General features: G+C 40.1%; 1 protein-coding gene across 3 annotated transcripts in view; it reads left to right on the top strand.

Moving 5' to 3' along the window:
* RAD54B (RAD54 homolog B) overlaps positions 1-8,957 on the top strand; it is a 62,480-nt gene extending 53,523 nt beyond the window's left edge. For 2 of the 3 annotated variants that reach the window (XM_015617942.1, XM_015617943.1), the window contains exons 11-15: positions 367-542; positions 2,709-2,970; positions 4,276-4,342; positions 4,662-4,862; positions 7,562-8,957. In XM_015617942.1, the coding sequence (XP_015473428.1) occupies positions 367-542; positions 2,709-2,970; positions 4,276-4,342; positions 4,662-4,862; positions 7,562-7,788 (933 nt within the window). In that variant the 3' untranslated portion in view covers positions 7,789-8,957. Of the gene's footprint in view, positions 1-366; positions 543-2,708; positions 2,971-4,275; positions 4,343-4,661; positions 4,863-5,019; positions 5,426-7,561 lie in introns of those variants that run through there. The other variant, XM_019005626.2, reaches the window with a different exon arrangement.
* Positions 8,958-18,136: the final 9,179 nt, after the last annotated feature.

Raw genomic sequence — 18,136 nt, 5'->3', positions numbered from 1 at the left:
AAAAATAAACACTGTATTGATTTCCTCCTCACTACCAAGGTTTAAATATATCTTTACTGTGGAAATACATTTCTGTGGTTAAGTAGAGAAGTTGTACACAGTTTCCAGTTTTAAGTATTTCAACTTTCTACTTAGCTGCAAACAATGTCTTAAATTAAAGAGTGTAAACTAAAATTAACAGTACAAGTATTTTAAAACTTTGCTTTCAGTCCTGTGTTGGGAGGTTGTCATGCCCATGCTCACATAATGCATTGCTTTGTGGCAGTTTTTTATGCCTCCTTTTGTCTTTGTGATAAAACTATAGCAATCTTAAAAACAAAATAGGTTAGAGGGGATATAGAATTTTAATCCTTTTATTTTCAATAGGAGAAAAGCTGTGATCCTATGTCTGAGGAATATGATGAGTCCAGCCTCTATGAAGGTGTAATAGATGTCTTCCCACAAGATTATACTTCAGATACTTTCTCTGAAACTGACTCAGGAAAATTGCAGGTGCTGGTGAAGTTGTTAGCAGCAATCCATGAGCTCAACTCTTCTGAAAGGCAAGTGTGAAAAAAAAGTAGAAGGGAGGTATTGGGAGTGACCTTCTGGACATTGATTTGCTTTTCAAATGCATGGGAGTGTAACATTCAAAATAAAAGTATTGCAGGTGTTTGCAGGGGTACCAAATTGATTTAAGCGTTGTAGTCCTGGCTTTCTTGTTAAACTGTCAAACAGAATTTGCAGCCCATATAAGTTTTGAATATGCTCTTCATATTTTTTGCAGTGACACTTGTATTTTTTACACAAAGCAAGTAAGATAGTTTGCTACAGCCCTTGTACTGCACCCTATACTTGAAAGGCTTTCCAATGCTTTGTATCTTCATGAGAAGAAGTATTAATCTATTAAATTGCACTGAAATCTTTTCATTATTAGATTATGAATTATTTCCTCTTTAATCACATTTAACTTCTTGTTGATTGCTGCCTTTTCTAAAGTTCAGGACAACCATTCTCAGCAGAAGAACTTGCCCATGAACCGCTTATTTCCCCTGTGGTAAATGCCACTGACATGCAGAAAAACTTCTGTTTATCATGGGGTAATAGGATGCAAATGATTAATTTCTGTGCAATTGCTGATTTGTGGGAATCTCATATGATTTGGTGGCCCAGGAAAATTTTTTATGGGCTCATGCCTTAAAGCCCAACTATTCCAAAAGTATTTAACTTCTAACTTTTATTTTAACTGATGTTTAAATAGGACACACTGTAATTCAGTAGCAGGAAGTAACAGCAGATCTCTTGACACTGATGTAATGGAATATGAAGATACTTTCTTTTTACAAATCAGAAAGTTGAGCCTGTTGCTGGAGTTTATATACTCACCATCCATTGAAACCAATGACAGATTAATATCTTAATGTACTTGCCTTATTTCATGTAGGTCGGTGACACCAGGGCTGTCAGTATGATGTGTATCTCTGTAGCAGTATTTTAGGAGCTGCTGAGTTGAGGCATTACTTTATGCCTTTAAGTTTTGTTGTGTTAATTCAGTGCAGCTCATGTTTATTTTTCTTTGGTTTCTCTGCTTTCATTGATACTAAATAATTTTTGCAATATACACACTCAATTCCAGTCCTAATCTACAGTTTATATTCTATTTTTGAGTGCAGACAAAGCTGTGAATGTTGTGTTGATTGACCAAAAAATAAATCTTGCAAAGTCTTTACAAACAAGAGTTTTTGCTTTGGAGTCATGGAGTAGTTCAGTTGTAAAGTGTAATAATAAAAATATTCTAAAACACTCCTAAAATGTTAATATTTTCATTTTACCCTGAAATTATTTGTGTAGTTCTTCAGAACTTGTTTTTAATCAAAATTATTAAAAAAAATAATGAAATGTATAATTATTTTTAAAAACCAATGAAATATATTGCATTTAGTTTGGATTACAAAAGACCTCCAAATGAGATCTGGCAGAAATGCCCAATTCTTTTACTTATGGCTTAAATTCAAAAGATATTTGTGTACTTAGAATCATCTTCTATATTAGGGAGAATAGAAACGCTAGATTTTCAGACCTTTGAAACCTAATTAGGCAAAATTTCAGAGAAAATAGACCAACACAGCTTGGACCATTATTGTAAGGGATCAGACTGATTTTGCTTTCTAAAAAATCCCAGTGTCTATCTTGTACTAGTCTTTATCCCCTTTGTTTTCAACCATGAAATGTAGGACAGAGTCTTTGCTTTCCTACTCAACTTTCGTTATGCTTTTTGTTAGAATTTTCTGAGGTTTTCTGTAGAAATTCATAGTAACTTTTTCAGTAAGTAGAGTTATATATATATTATTTATTAGCTCCTACAACATCCTCTGCAAATGCTGTCTTAACAACAGTTATTTTGTATAAACAGAGATTTAAAAAAAATAAATCTATCTTTGTGATTGGTTCTGAATGCCTGCAATCTGTGCATTATGCCAAATTCTGTCACAAAAGGAGACATTAATTATTTACCATTTGAAAGCTTGACAGTAGATATAAGGCATCCAGATCTGGTATGTGCTTCTAATTAATTGGAAATGTTTTATTTTACAGAAAGTATAAGTAACCCTGGGTTGATGTGTCATTTTTCACTCTTACTTTATTATCTTAGATACCTTCAGTATTTTGTAACTGAACTTTAATATTACCAAGGTCTAGGATGATGACTTTGTTTTACTGTTTGACAGAGTTGTGTTGGTATCCAATTACACTCAGACATTAAACGTATTACAAGACGTATGCAAACATTATGGATACTCCTATACTAGACTTGATGGACATACTCCTGTCTCCCAGAGACAACATATTGTTGATACTTTCAACAGTAAATTCAGCCCAGCTTTTATCTTTTTGCTGAGTTCAAAGGCTGGTGGAGTGGGATTGAACCTGGTTGGAGCATCTCATTTGGTCCTCTATGATATCGACTGGAATCCAGCTACAGATATTCAGGTCTGGTAACAACTGTGTACATGTGGGTTGGGATGGGCATCAAATGAATTCTTGATTAATTTTGAATTGCATGGCTTTACATGTCTTAATGCTACCACTTATCACATTGTATCTGGATAAGTACAACAATGAGGGAAAACTCTTTTGAAGAAGAAAAGAAGAAATATTTCTCTGTCGTATTATATATATTTGGATCAGTAGAAGTCTTCTTGCAGCAAAACATAAAAAGATTAAATTCTTGTTTCTTAGGAGGAATGAGTCATGTATCCTCTTTGTCTCTTGATGTCTTTTTATCTGGAGAGTTGCTGTGTTTCTAAAAAGCAAAGGAAAATGGGATTAGATTGCATAGCGAATGTTGCCGTTGATTTGCAATCCCTGAAAAAAAGGGAGAGACTCTGATCAGAATTGCAAGAATGAGAAAATCACATGGCAGTGATGCCAAAAGAAAGAAAAGAAAGCCAATGCTTTGCTGTTCTTGTAAAGGCACTGTTGGCCTCAAGGGATTATTTAGCTGGCATAAGAGTCTTCAGTTAAAATATTACTTAAAAATAACAATTAAAAAAATCTTTTTATGAGCTGAGTAAGAAACTTTTTATTGTGGAGTAATGCTGTGTCCTTAATACCTGAAACAAGCCCTGATTCTTGGCCTTGCTCTTCTTCCCAGGGTGAATTAGTACCCTCATGTGGCCACTTGTCTTGTTGCTTGAAAAAGTCTGCTAAATCAGATAAAATTGCTACAGGTTGCGAGAGTCTGCAAACCCTGTTTTGTGTGTTTGTACCAAGGATGTAGGTGTAACCCATACATTTTTGGAAAAAAAATCATATAGCAGTACTCAGATTTATATTTTGTGTGTTTAAGAAATAAAGGAGGTGCAAACAATCATTTTTAGAATTTCAATAGAAATGTAAAAGTAGCCTTTCAAAGATGTATTGTGGCAAAAAAAAAAGCAGTTTTGGAGATGGGGGAGAATGATCAGTATTCCTGAAATATTAAATAGTTGTTAATGCTTGGAAAACAAATATGAAAAGGGGAAATAATTGAAGCACCTACTTTCTTACTCTAAGTATACAGAAAGGAAGAGAAGCATAAATGGCAGAAAGTAAATTATATTTTCAAAACTGTTTACAATTAATACCAGAAAACTTACACAATCACAGAGAGTTATTGGGGAATGCATTATCCAGAAAACATCTCTCTGAACAAGTGAGCAGAACTGACAATTTGATCAGTGGAGGCTACAGGCTTTAGTAAAGTATCCTTGTATAGCAGGCTGTTAATGCTCTTCATCTTCTTTCTTTCCTCAGGCAATGGCTAGAGTGTGGAGGGATGGTCAGAAACATACTGTCCATATCTACAGGCTGCTAACCACAGGTCAGAGATGGTGCTCAGCTTACCCAGAGTGAGACAGATGCTGGCATTTTGTCCATAAAAGAAAGAGAGGAAATGTTTTTGGAAATAATTTGTTCTTTAAAAATATATATTATTTGTTCTTTAAAATTATATATTTGTTCTGAGTTTTAAGATGGAGACATCACATTGATTCACTTGCCTTTGCTTTGCTTTTTCTTGAAGAATTGAAAATAGTGATTTAGCATTTCCTATGTATATTGTTATCAAGAAATGGATTTGACTTCTTTGTAAATATCGGTCAAAAATGACCCCAATTTATCTGTTTTTCTTTTCAATACAGGCTCAATAGAAGAAAAGATTTATCAGCGACAGATCAGCAAACAAGACCTTTCTGGGGCAGTTGTAGACCTTTCCAAGACATCTGAACACACACATTTTTCTGTTGAGGAGCTTAAAAATCTCTTTACTCTACATGAAGATTCCAGCTGTGTTACTCATGACTTGCTTGAGTGCGACTGCATGGGAAAGATTGACCATCAAAGTGAGTTGTTTTCAATTATCTCTGGCACTCCTGAGGAGTCCATTCTTAATATATAGTCTATCTCTGGAGAAAACTTTGATGCTCAGTAAAAGAGGATTGAAATAATGAGGTTCATGACGGAATCTTCCACATACTGGCTGATTTATCTAATCCATAGGAGTCCTTCATGAAAGAAGGAGGAAGAAGATTAATTCCTAGCAGTAACAACCAATTCATTTATCATGCAAGTAGCAAATATTCACATCTGTCGTTTCTGTCTTTTGTTCTTTTGACATATCAAAGTTGTTTTCATATTTTGCAGTGTACATGTATATAGATTTAAGTTGGAAACAGGATTAAAAAAAATAAACGATCATAAATTATGTTTGCATCTTATCCATTTTAGTTTTTATAGCTCATGTAGTTTCTTAAAGGAAAGAGTGTCTATTGCCTTGGTATGTTTCTCTTTTGAAACATACTCGTGCCCCTCTTTCGGGGCATGAAATATCCTTGTACACTAGTTACAGGAGTGATAGTGTGGTACCAATTCTGATATCTTTGTAAATGCACACAAAAACCTCAGTTCTTTTTAGAACTCAAGAAATGGGTACAAGAGCATGTGTTCACAATAGGCAGGGCAAGAAAAAATAATGCAAACCTAATACTTTTTTGCTTGATGGTTTGCATGTTCCCAGGTAATAGGTTAGACTTGTACTTCCTCATCTCATTCTACCCAAAATGGGGAGGACTTGGCTAGTGATAGCATAGGGCTTCTGTAGCCATAAGAATTTTATTATCTCCTTGTTTTTTGCTCCATATGCTGATTAAATCATCTTTGTGTCTTTCTTTAATGATAGAAAAATTAGACCTTTTGTTTCTGCATAAGTGATTTCCTGAATTTACTGTACTACACTTAGGTACTATTACAGGATCTTTGTGGGAAAGGCACCTTTTGTGTTAAATGTTAGCCACGTTTTCCCAGTGGTATGTAGTGAGGCAGGTGTGGCTCCTGGATTGCAGAAATCCAGAGAAATTTTGTGTTGCTACTGTGATGAACACTGGTGCTTGTCATTTTATTTAGGAGCTTACAACTGTCATAACATCTTGACTTCTTATCATATGCCTTGAACACACTTTGGTTTCATCAATTCAGTCACAACACTGTTGGGGCCTATTGGGTTCTGTGACTTTTTCCAGGGTAGTTCCTGGCCCCAGTGAACAAAACCTTGGCAGTAAATCAAGGAAAATCCTACAGGCAATTATTAGATTTAAGTGGTGGTAATGATAGAGTGAGGAGAAGGTTTGACTTCCTAAAGAGCAGAGGACAAGCTGTCTCATTGTCTCCCTAGTCCAGTAGTTCTGAGTCTTGGGCTTCAGTTTAATCACCCCAGAATGCAGCTACCACTAGCTGGTCTCTTTGCCTTTCCTAAGAACAGAAAATTGTCAAATTACTGCATCAAGGAACCAGATTCCTGGTTACTGGGCATAGATTCTGCTGCACAGAAAAGCCAGGAACTTTCAGTGATTTGTATCCTCCATTTCTAGCAAGTATGTTTCAAAAGATAAACTAAAGAGGAGCCAAGCTATATAATACAGGTCTCACAACCGTAATCTCCCGTGGTCCATTCACACATCTTTAGAAAACTACAGGGGTCTTGAAAGCAGGAAATTTCCTGTGCATGGATCATGCAGATGGGTTGTTTGCCGTTCTGCTGGCATTCACATCAGCTACAAAGCTCTAAACCTGTTGTTTTCCCTGATCATAGTGTACTTTAGGAGTTAGGAAGGCAGAATCTGTAAAAGCATCTATTCTAAATTTTCTTCTGGTCAGTAAAAAAATATATTTCAAATCTACTTCAAACATCATATGTCAGTCAAAAGGAAAGTTTTGTGTTTATGAGTCTTTATGAGCTCCCAGAAACTTAAAAAGACCAGGAACAGTCTGAGTCATGCTGCTCATATCACTGGTCTTTCCTAATGAGCACATAATACTGCTATGAAAATATTTGATGATAAGTTTTATACCAGTAACAATAATGATGCCATTTTTTCCATACAAAATTATTTCTTCATTTATCCCATGCATTGGATGAATCCTAAAGCTATCAATGTGTGATGTGGACTGCAGTGACCTGGGCTTTTGGTCCTTGGGGCTTTAGGATTCTCTCTTAAAAGTGAATTAATCTCACAGCAATAGTCTTTTCCTTACTGTGAGATACAGTATTGTGTATATTGAACAACTTGGCATAATCTGGATGTACAGACTGTACAGATCTAATGTGCTGAGTCAATGAAACAGCTACTCAAATTATTCTAAGCTGGCTGGAGTGATTCCTCTGGGAACAAATTTAAGCTAGTGTGAATTTTGCTGCAACATACATCTAGATTCAGATTTACTTAAAGAATGAGAGCAGGCCACATGTCACAGAATTAGGAAGACAGAGGAAAGGAAATTAGCAGATAAGATATTTCCTTTCAAATCCATGTGTAAAAGGATTTGTCTTTATGCTAGCATATGGTAATTTTGATAACCTCAATCACTGAGCAGGAAACAGCCTTCCCTCTCTTACTGTCGTTGTATGTTTGAATTTTGTTGGTACAGAATGATTATATGTGCTGTTCTATTTTCCTCATTTGTTATCACCAACTGTCTTATTGATTCTGACCAAAATTTTCTGTCTTAGTTTTCTCTGATTAGTCTACTGTATCGTTTTTCTCAGATACTTCCTCAGAAAAGCCTTCCATATCTAGAAGCTGCCAGCTTGAACAAAACCATGGGAAGCCTAATTCAAGGAAACCACTTTCCATGTCACAGTTGATGCAATGGAAGCATTTCTCTGGGCAACATCAGACTCTGGCTGATCCTTTCCTTGAAAGGATAAAAGAGAATGTTTCTTTCATTTTCCAGAATGTAACCAATCCTACTTCCCCACCTAATAAAACCTGAGTGTCTTTTTCTGCATCCTCCTTGTTGTAGGCCTTGTAAACAAGTGATGTGCAGTTACCTATTGTTCTTTTTGCCCAGTTCTGGATTGTGTGTTTCTCATGAGGTTTCTGGGTAAATGTGATTTGTGATGTTTATACAAAGTTGCAGTTATTACTAAGTTAATCATACTTGATGTAATTATAATACAGATCATTAACTTCGCTTTCCAGTATTCTGTTCCTTTGATATAATAAGATTGATTTTATGCACATTCCTACTGTCTAATTTGGTTTATAGTTTTCATTTGCTCATAATGATTTATTGCTTGTAAAGCTGGCAACTCTTCAGCCAAATTTTATAAATTAGACATATACATGTATATGTTGTTAACAAGACTCTGGTTGGGTTTTTGTTACAACAGTGTTATGTGTCTTTATAAATGCAGCTTTATTACTAGGTAGATTTTTTTTTTCATTGAATTTACAATTTAATGAAATTCAGAGCAGTATCACTGATGTCCAAAAATCTAAGGCACAGCTTGATATTGTGTCAAAATATGCTAAAATTCTTCTATTGCTTTTACTTAGAAAAATAAGCTTTATTTCTCAGACATACATAGTACAGGATTATCTTTGTTTTGTTTTAAGGATGTGTTTTTCCAGACTGAAGTACTGAGCATTTTTATGGTATATTTTTTAATGACTGTATTTCCCTTCTTTGAAGACACAAACATTCAAAATCAGTTTGTAGCTTTTACATGGAGTACTTTGAAATGCTCACAAGAGCAGGAGAATGGTGAGTATCAGAAATACTGCAAATTTACAGAATTTGAAAGACCGTGAGCAAGAAGAGGGCTCCATTGTCATAATCCTGCATTGTGTCACATCATGATATTTGGTATATGTGACAACAGAGCCTAATTGCCCAAGCAAATTTCAGAAACATTTAAAATTATTCTCTGTGTTGTTGTTAGTACTACCTATTTCCCTAAACTGACATTGAATTCACAGCCCATTCTAACCCATCATCAGACATTCTCCTTGCATTTTGATGCAGTTTTGGATCTTGAAAGCCATGTGCACTGACCTCTATTTGCCATCCATATTTATTTCAGTGGGTTTTTTGACTTCCTTTGACTCTAATGCTGGATGACACCAGGAAGTAATAAAGACCGAAGAGAATGTCACCAATTCTGAATATGAATACTGTGTTCTTGGTAGTAATTAGAATTATGCTAATAGGTAGAGTTTAAATCTTTAACATTTTAGGCTGGCTGCTAAAGAGCTTGTTCTTCACCCTGTGAGTGGTGGTGTGGTGGCCACACTTAACCAGCTGCTGTGCTGCCCATTTGCTGTCAGGCAAAGTTCACACAGCTTATTTTGCTTAGGAAGGACAAGGTTTGCAGCTCTGTAACTCAAGGTGGAGATTCTGGGAACTGTGTATAATGATGGTTACTGTAATTAGCAATTATCTGAGGCTGTTGATACTTAGATCTGTGCTGCCCATAAATCTCTGTAAGTTTGCTCCTGTCCCTGTCTGTAGGAGCATGTGCTGGCCTTTTCTGCTGATGCTGTCACACTAAGTAATGCTGCTTCAAGGTCAGGAAGGCCAAAACAGCCCATACAGACACACTCAGTGCCAGTCACAGCTTCAGTACAATTCCCTGTCTGTGCCCAGCTATGCCAAGCCGCCCCAGATCTCTGGCAGTGGCAGCAAGGAGATGCTCAGGGGACAGCTCCTCCAGCATCCACCCTGCCAGCCAAGTGTGTCTCCTCCCTCACCTGTCACGACTTCAGGGCATGATGGAAGTATGCATGTGCTTCTTGCTTGTGTGGGTAAGACAGCACTGTCCAAGTAGCAGGTTGCACATGGCATGACACGTGATGCAGATTGAAAATCTGATTCAGAAATTTTATTTATCCTGAAAAATTATGTTTCTCACTGGAAGAATACATTGTGGGAAAGGAATATATAGGAAGCATGAATACAGACTCCAATTTACTGTGCCATCTGTGATTCTCTCACAGTAGTCTGTAACAGCCTTCACAGTGAGACCAGCCCATCCTGCTCATGTTTTATCACAGTATAATCAACATTTCCATACAGACAGCAGCAAGTGGACATGTGAATTTCTTCATCCTTAGGAGAAAAATGTCTCCTAGGAAAAGTCCGTATGGTGAATTTACCCTAATCTAACTGTTGACTGGTAAGGTATATGGGGGATTTTGAGGCTCCAGCTATGCCACATTGCCCCTTCTTGTAGCTAGTGTGAAACCCTAGAGAACGGGGAAGATGGCTGCTGCTGAAAGACAAATATCAGGAGGACCTGATACTTGGTCTAGCAGATGGTCATAGATGCAGGTTCTGGATTCCTTGCCAGTGACGCCAGCTCTAGAACCCTATGTAGTTTATGTTGCATGGTCTCACAAATCAGCCTTAGTGTCTCAGATCAAAGACATACTCTGCAGAAAGGAGGAGGCAAGGGATGTTGAAGCAATGGCTGTGTTCTAGTGCAATGCTTGAAATACCAGGTGTTAATTAATGTACTTGGTTGCCTTTCCCAGTTTTTGAAGGACGCAAGCATTCATCCACCAAATGGTAGTTCTTACGGACACATGCCAAGGAGCAAGGCAAGTCTGCCTAACAACAGGTCTCAAATGCTGCCTCTTCATTGCAGTATGAAGAACAGCAGATACTACAGGTGTAAGCACAGTGACAAGCTGCATGTTCTTTCAACAGCTGCTGAGCAAAGATTGCCAGTATTTGACATTTATTAGTGCTGTGGGAACAGTCTAGAGGTATGCCTGGGGCAGCAGGTGGTGGGTACAATGCCAGCTAAACATCCCAGTGCCTTTATAGGTGTGAGATAATGAGGGTTATCAGATCAGGGTGTGCTGCATCTGAGCTGAGATTGTTTTAGAGCACTCCCTGGAACTCTGATAACTCCCTGTTATTCCCTGGAATAACACTGATTTGAGCTGGTTTTCACCAGAGGCCCAGAGAGGAGCGTTCATCCTGCCAGAAGAGAGATCAGGAAGACACTCTTTAGGGAATGGTCTGCTAATTTTAGAATGGCTGCTGCAGGTCTCTGAATCACACTGGGCAGAGAGGCCTGTCAGCCAGTCCTCAGATACAGCAATCAATATTGTGTTTGTTCCATTCCAGGTCTTAGATGGGAGGAGGGGATTTTGGAGGATTTCAATTACTTCTGGTACAGGGCATGCTGCCAGAGAGACAAGTGTACTGTGTGTTCCTGCCTGAGACCAACCCTGATTTTAAAAAGCAGAAGGAGTGGCGTTTTATTTATTTCTGTATACTGTAGCAAAGTTGTTTTTTTTTAATGGGTTTCATATGACTGTTTTTGTTGATTCAGCTTTTAACCATCTTGGCATGAGTTTTCTTGTCACTGAGATTGTGACTCCTAGTCATTATTCACTTAAAGAAGGGCAAGGTGAATTATAACTCCATTCACTTGGGTGCCATACAAGTTTATATGGCAACTGGCATAGATATGTCTTGCACTCTGACAAGAGGTTGACATCGAGTCTGGTTAAGGGTCTGCCTTTTTCAGAGGTCATAAAGTTCTTTCACTTGTCATCTGGTACGGAGAGGTGCCAAATGGTGACTGAATGATTCTGTAATGGAAAAAAAACCTCATGGGAAGTTCTTAAAATGCCAAATATGGAACAAGCTTTGATGACTGATTGGGTTTACCACCAGGAATTTGGAAAGACAAGCTCCAGCCCTTCCAGGCAAGTAACACACAGAAGGAAAGTAGTTCTTTCATGTGCTTTCCATTGAATGAAAAGTTGACGTAAATCATGGTTGTTTATGTGTGGCTTAAATAAATTATGTGTTTGTGGCTAGAAGATCTGGGAAGGCTGTAAAGAACAATGAGAAAAACCACTTTGGGCTTTATGGAGTAACTGAAGGATAAGCTGAATTGAAAACGGTTTTTAACGAGGCCTTGTGTGCTTTTCCTTGGTACAAAAGCAAGACTGCTTTTGTAGGCATAGGTGCTCACAGGACTTAGAATGTATGGTACAGTGTTCCACAACTGCAAGGTGGTACCTGTTTGCACAAGCAGCACCAGTCAGGACCAGATAAGTAATCCTGAACACTGCAACCAACTTGTGAGTATTGTGCTAGAAATTTCCCTTCTCGGGTACGTTGGTTGCTGCTACCTTTCTCCCAGATTTTCATCAACATGTGGAAATAGAAGCAGATTTGAAGGAAACATGTCTGTCTAAAAGCCTCTGTGGCTGTTGCTGCTTCCAGCCTTTTCTTCTCTCTCAGCCTTGATGTCAGCCTGAGTTCTCCCTGTATTCCTTTGTTTGCTTAGTTTGATTTACACCCACTTGACAACATATACTCTTTATTCTCCTCTAATTAATTTCCTTCCAAGTAGGCAAAATGTCAGTCACTGTGACAAAAGCCCTGTGAGCTAGCTTTTTGGGTGTTTTCTGTCAACTAGTCATAGATCTTTTCCCTCTGTATCACTACCTTGGCCCAGGTTTTAGTTTTCTAGAGTGTTAGTTACGACATGTGAGTTCCCTCTTGACCCTTGACTTTTCAAGATTCCTCTTAAGGGATAGATTTGCTCAACATTAGAAGTGCAGTCTGAAATTTCCTTCCTTCACTTGGAACATGTTGCCTTTGATGGGGTTTGCATCCTGTAAGTGGTTTGGACACACAGGTCTCCACAGCCTCATTGAGTCAACAGAGTTGTGTGCAGGAGTCAAGGCTTATCCAAAACTTCGCAGACCCAAGTTCTAAATTCATTTCCCAAAACAATGAATTAAGTAGAAGAACCTTTGTGTGTTATTCATGCTAATGTCACATTTGATGTATATATTGAAAATGTAGGAGGAGTTAACGTTACTTCCTAATGGTAAGGCTGGCCAGGACTTCCTGCTGTACACCACCTTCCTCTTTCCTTTGCTACTATGAAACTTTTCCTCTTTTTTCCCCCATCAGTTTTGTGCTCTCAGGCTGATTTATGTTTGTGTTGCATCAAAACCATCAGCAAAAAATATGTGATCTGTTCCTAAGAGTGGGTAGGAAAAACCACTTTGTTTTGTTCTTATTCCAGAACTAGAAACCCTTCTGCTGAAATGCCTTCTTGCCTTCATATTTTGGATAAGGACTTAAAATAGAGGTGGGAAAAAATAGGAGGAAGAGGCATGGCTTTGGCACTAGCATGTTTTTCACTGTTCTCCTTAGTTTCTGCACCAGTTTATAAATATTTGCAAAAAAACAGGCAGTAGGAATATTCTTTCTTTTGAGCAGCTAAAATGTTCCCTGATTTCTTCTACACTAGGCTTTTATGAGACTCAGAACTGCAAAGTGTTATCAGTTTGAGCAAGCTTCATTCCCTGAGAGCTTTTACCAATGATCAGGCCCTGAATGCCCCACATCTGACAGAGTGACTAAATGCAGTCTGACCAAAGCTGTTTCAAGAGATTCTTTCTACAATTCTTGACTACAGTTGCTTTCTGCTGGGCAGGGCACAGGGCCACAACAAGGAACTATCTCATCTGTGTCCTAAATCAGCCATCCCATCCACCTCCAGGAGGGAAAAAAACCATGTCACTTGCTGCAGTAGCACTTTAGCCAAGGTGGTAGGGGATAAGGAAACTGGTGAGATGGGGATTGTCATGGAGAGAGAAGAGGAAGTGGAGGGAACTTAGAAAAGCAAGGAGATGATGATAGGAGAGAGGACCTGGGCAAACAAAGGCTTAAATGGTGACCTGGTGACTGTGTGGGAATAAAATAAATAAATAAATAATTAAGATTGGAACCAGATACCAATACTAAACAGAAAGAAGGTGAGCTTGGTGAAAGGAATGAGAGTGGTTTCCTCCAGGACCTGTAATGGACTCCATGATTCCTGGTCTCACATTCTGCTTTCGATAAATGCTTGTTGTGGCTGGTTACCCTTGATTGGAGACTAGGTACCCAGCAAAGCTGCTCTATCACTCCCCTCCTCAGCTGGACAGGGGTGTGAAAATATGACAAAAGGCTCACAGGTTGAGATGAGGACAGGGAGAAATCACTCACTGATTGCTGTCATGGGCAAAACAGACTTGACTTGTGGAAATCAATTCAATTTATCGCTAATCAAATTCCAAATAGGTTAATGAGAAATAAATCTTAACTTCCTACATCCTCACTTCTCCTGAGCTCAACTGCACGCCCAGTTTTCTCTCCCTTGTCCCTTCCAGCAGTGCAGGGGGACAGGGAATGGGGATTGCGGTCAGTTCATCACACATTGTCTATGGCACTCCTTCCTCTTCAGAGACAGAACTGCTCACACTCTGCTCCTTTTTCAGCGTGGGGTCTTTGCCACAGGAAACAATCCCCCACAAACTGCTTCAATGTGAGTCCTTCCCATAGGCTGCAGTTCTTCACAAACTGCTCCAGAGTGGGTCCCTTCCATGGGGTACAATCCTTCAGGAACAGGCTGCTCCAGTGTTGGACCCCTGCAGGGTCACAAGTCCTGCCAGCAAACATGCTCCACAAGGGCTGCTCCCACCATGGTCCTGCCAGGGCCCTGCTCCAACCTGGGCTTTCCAGGCAGCCACAGTCTCCTTCAGGTATCCACCTGCTCTGGTGTAGGGTCCTCCAGAGGCTGCAGATGGATCTCTGCTCTGCTGTGGACCTCCATGCTCTGCACCATGGGTTCCAGGGGAACCTCAGCTTCAGCACCTGGAACACCTCGTCCTCATCCTCTCTGCCAGTGTTTCTCTCACATGCTCTCACTTCTCTCCTCCAGCTGCTGTTCTATATTTCCAGACCCTTCCTTTCTGCCCCAGCCCTTAAACACATTATCCCAGAGGTGTCACCACCATTCCTGATTTATTCAGCCTTGGACAGCTGTAGGTCTGTCTTGGAGCTGGCTGGCATTGGCTCTATCAGACATGCAGGAAGCTTTAAGCTCTTCTCACAGAAGTCACACCTGGAGCCCTCCTGCTGCCAGAATCTTCCTACTCAAACCCAGTACACCAGTGGGGTCACTGGCAAAGCAATTGTTTCCTTTCAGTTTCAATTTCCTTCATCATGTCTGTAAGCTTTTAGAGTCATTGACTTTGCTACTGATTTGTGAATCACTGGGAATTTGAAAGTATAATCCAGGTGAAAAAGTTTGCAACCTTGCAGCATGACCTCTTAAAAGACACAGATACTGCTTTGCAAGCTCTGGACATTCAGAATTAGTGTTGCCTTGTGGACGTTTAATGGCCTTGCACATATGCATCAGAGTGAAATCTTGTGTGAACACCTATTCTATTTCTTTGCTTCATCCAGCTAAGAGGCTGGACAGCAACCTGGGAACAAATTGTGTTGCAGCTGATGTGAATGGAATTGGTGTTTTCTACATATACAGAAATCTGGTATCATTTCATAGTGGTCATTCCAAATTAGCCAGTTGTGGTCACCACAATATATGAAATGTTATATTAAAGTAATAGAGAGCATCCAAAGGAGGGCAACAAGGATGGTGAAGGGCCTAGAGGGGAAGCTGTGGAAGGAGCAGCTGAGGTAATTTGGTCTGTTCAGCCTGGAGGAGACTGAGGACAGACCTCACAGCAGTGTGCAGCTTCCTCGTGAGGGGAAGAGGAGGGGCAGGCACTGCTCTCTTCTCTCTGGTGACCAGTGACAGGACCCAAGGGAATTGTGTGAATTTGTGTCAGGGGAGGTTTAAGTTGGATGTCAGGAAGAGGTTCTTTACCCAGAAGACTGGGCACTGGAACAGCCTCCCCAGGGAAGTGGTCACAGCATCAAGCCTGACAGAATTCAAAAAGTGTTTGGAAAACACTTTAAGGCACATAGTGTGACTCTTGGGGATGGTCATGTGCAGGGCCAAGAGCTGGACTCACTGATCTTGATGCTGACTTCCAATTCAGTTTATTATGTGATTCTGTGACTTTTAATTGCTGTTTTAAGTATCTATGCCCCACTTCATAAGTGCAGTTAGGAACTCTTCAACAGATAGCAGTGATGTAAGATAAATTAGTCAAATTCCATGCAACACTTGGCTGTATATGGGAGAAATCAGTAATCAGCCTGAGGTTTAGAGAGAAGGTGGATCTGAACTCTTAACAGAGGTGCACAACAGAAGAGTAAGAGGAGACAGTTATTGACTGCAGAATGAGAAAGTCTGAAATCTGACTGGAAATTAATAATAATAATAACAACAACAACCACCACCCCACACTGCAAAATGTATTAACATAGAAGGAGGCCTCCCAGAAGTCTTTGGAAGCTCTATCCTTAGCAGTTTTTAAAACCAGACTGAAACAAAATCCCAAGTAACCTGATCTAATATTGAAGTCGGTCCTTTTCTCAGTAGAAGGTTAAACTAGAGGACCTCCTAAGGCTCCTTCCAATGTAAGTGATCTCCTGGGCTATATTAGGAATATGGAGAAAGTACAGATCAGCAAGGCATGTGACTGACTAATGGTCACCAACTATTGTCAAGGGCTCCTTGGGGTCTAAAGCCTGTGATAGGCATAGAACAAAAGAATCTGCTCTGGAGTGAGGTTTTAAAACCTGATATGATGAAAGAGTTCAGGAATCCTGCTTTGTGGAGGAAAACTCAATATGACCAGGATGAAATCAGCAGCCTGAAAAGATTTGTGAGGTCTTTTACTGTGTGTTGGCAGCTTCCAGAAGCCAGAGTTAACCAAGGAGCCTGCGGCATGCAGATGAACAGTGGAAGATTGCCTAAACCCGGGAGCCACTTGAAATTGTAGCACCAGCTTTCATCAAGAGGCTTTTAGCAATGACTCTACTCTTTGTCTAGCCATTGAAAACTATGTTGTTTTGCATAGCTGTACAATAAAGCTCAACTCAAAAGCAATAGTAATCTGTGCATCTCCTCCCAAAGATGTTGCAAGGTTTAATGGTCTGAGAAGCTGTTGAAGAAACAGCTGAAGTGTTGCAAAACATCTCACCTTTGATTTGAAAGCTAAACACAGCCCAAAATTACCTTGATGGTCTCAGAAACCAACAGATACTGTATTAGAAGGGAAGAACATGATGGAGGTAAAAATATTGCTGAACTTGACACTCTTATGAACAAACTTGTTTGGAAAATAATTTCTGCTTTCCCCCTACTTTGGCATACAAGCAACTTCTGTAAAGAAGCTTCCAAGAAAAATCTTACCAGCATTCAGCTTGAGCATACATTGTCAAGAGGACGTGAAATTTCCCCCAGAACATGGCTTATTTAGTTCTGCACTGAGATGTACCTGTAAAAGTTATCCTCAGACAATTCCTTTTCCTCTCCCTAGGAGAATTGCAGAGGTATCACAATGCTGAAAAGACCAGAGATATAGCAGGAGAGCAATGAGAGCAAAGATTTGGCTCACCTTCAAGTTGTTTTTTGTTTTACTGGCTAGGCAGTAAAAGCCAAGCCCCTGGCTGCAAAGGGCTGCCATAAGCCAAGTTCTCTCCACCAAGCTCATCCCTCCTCCTGCAGCACAGCAGCTCTGGAAGTGAGAGGGCGCATTTCTTGCCTTTGGAGTGATACCCTGCCTCACAGCACTGGAAGTTCTCTCCCCTGTTGCTCTCTCATCTCACCTTTGTCAAGGCCTATGCCCCTCAGCTGGTACAAGCTGATGTAGGTGATGTCTGGTGGCACAAATGCAAGCAAAACACTAGTTAAAAAGCAATTAGGATTGCTTGATGCTGTGCTTTTGTCCAGCTTTGGCCACAGCAGTAGTAATAGCTGCGAATGCAAAACTATTGCTGGGTAAGAGAAGTGTAAGGGTGTGAGTGTCTAATTTCAGCTGGGGATTTACCTGGGGTGTTGGTATGGGAGAATTAAGGTGACTTGAGGCCACCTCTAGCTCTGGTTTCCAGTTTCCCTCCTGCGGTTCCAGTCCTTGCAGATATCACGCTCCTGGAGCAGGCACAGCTTGTTTTGAACTGTGTGCTCCTGCAGGCTGGATGCAGTAGCCTGGCTGGCTGCCCAGGTGTGCTGGGCTGGTTTTGGGAGAGCTGAGGCATCATGCAGCAGGGAGGGACTGTGTGCTGCTCCCTGCCTGCAGGTCTGCACTGCAGCCCCATTCCTGGACCTGGAACTCAACCATGAGGGTGCTCAAGCACTGGAGCAGTCTGCTTGGGAAAGGGGTGGAGTGGCACCTGGGGACATGATTATTGCTGCACTTGGCAGTGCCAGGTTAATAGCTGGAATTTATGATCTCGGGAGTTTTTCCAAGATAAACAATTCTATGATTCCATGACTGTGGCCCTGCCGGTCCTCCTGCTCCGCCCTTTTATGTCAGAGATGCGTCTGCTCCTGCTCCTGCACAGAACATGTTGGATTAAACCTGTTGGTGCGTCCGCAGGACGCGGGGCCAGCACT

Source organism: Parus major, chromosome 2 (assembly GCF_001522545.3).
Source record: "Parus major isolate Abel chromosome 2, Parus_major1.1, whole genome shotgun sequence".
NCBI lineage: Eukaryota > Metazoa > Chordata > Aves > Passeriformes > Paridae > Parus > Parus major.
Note: the sequence above shows the minus strand (reverse complement) of the source record. Positions and strands in the feature narration are given on the sequence as shown.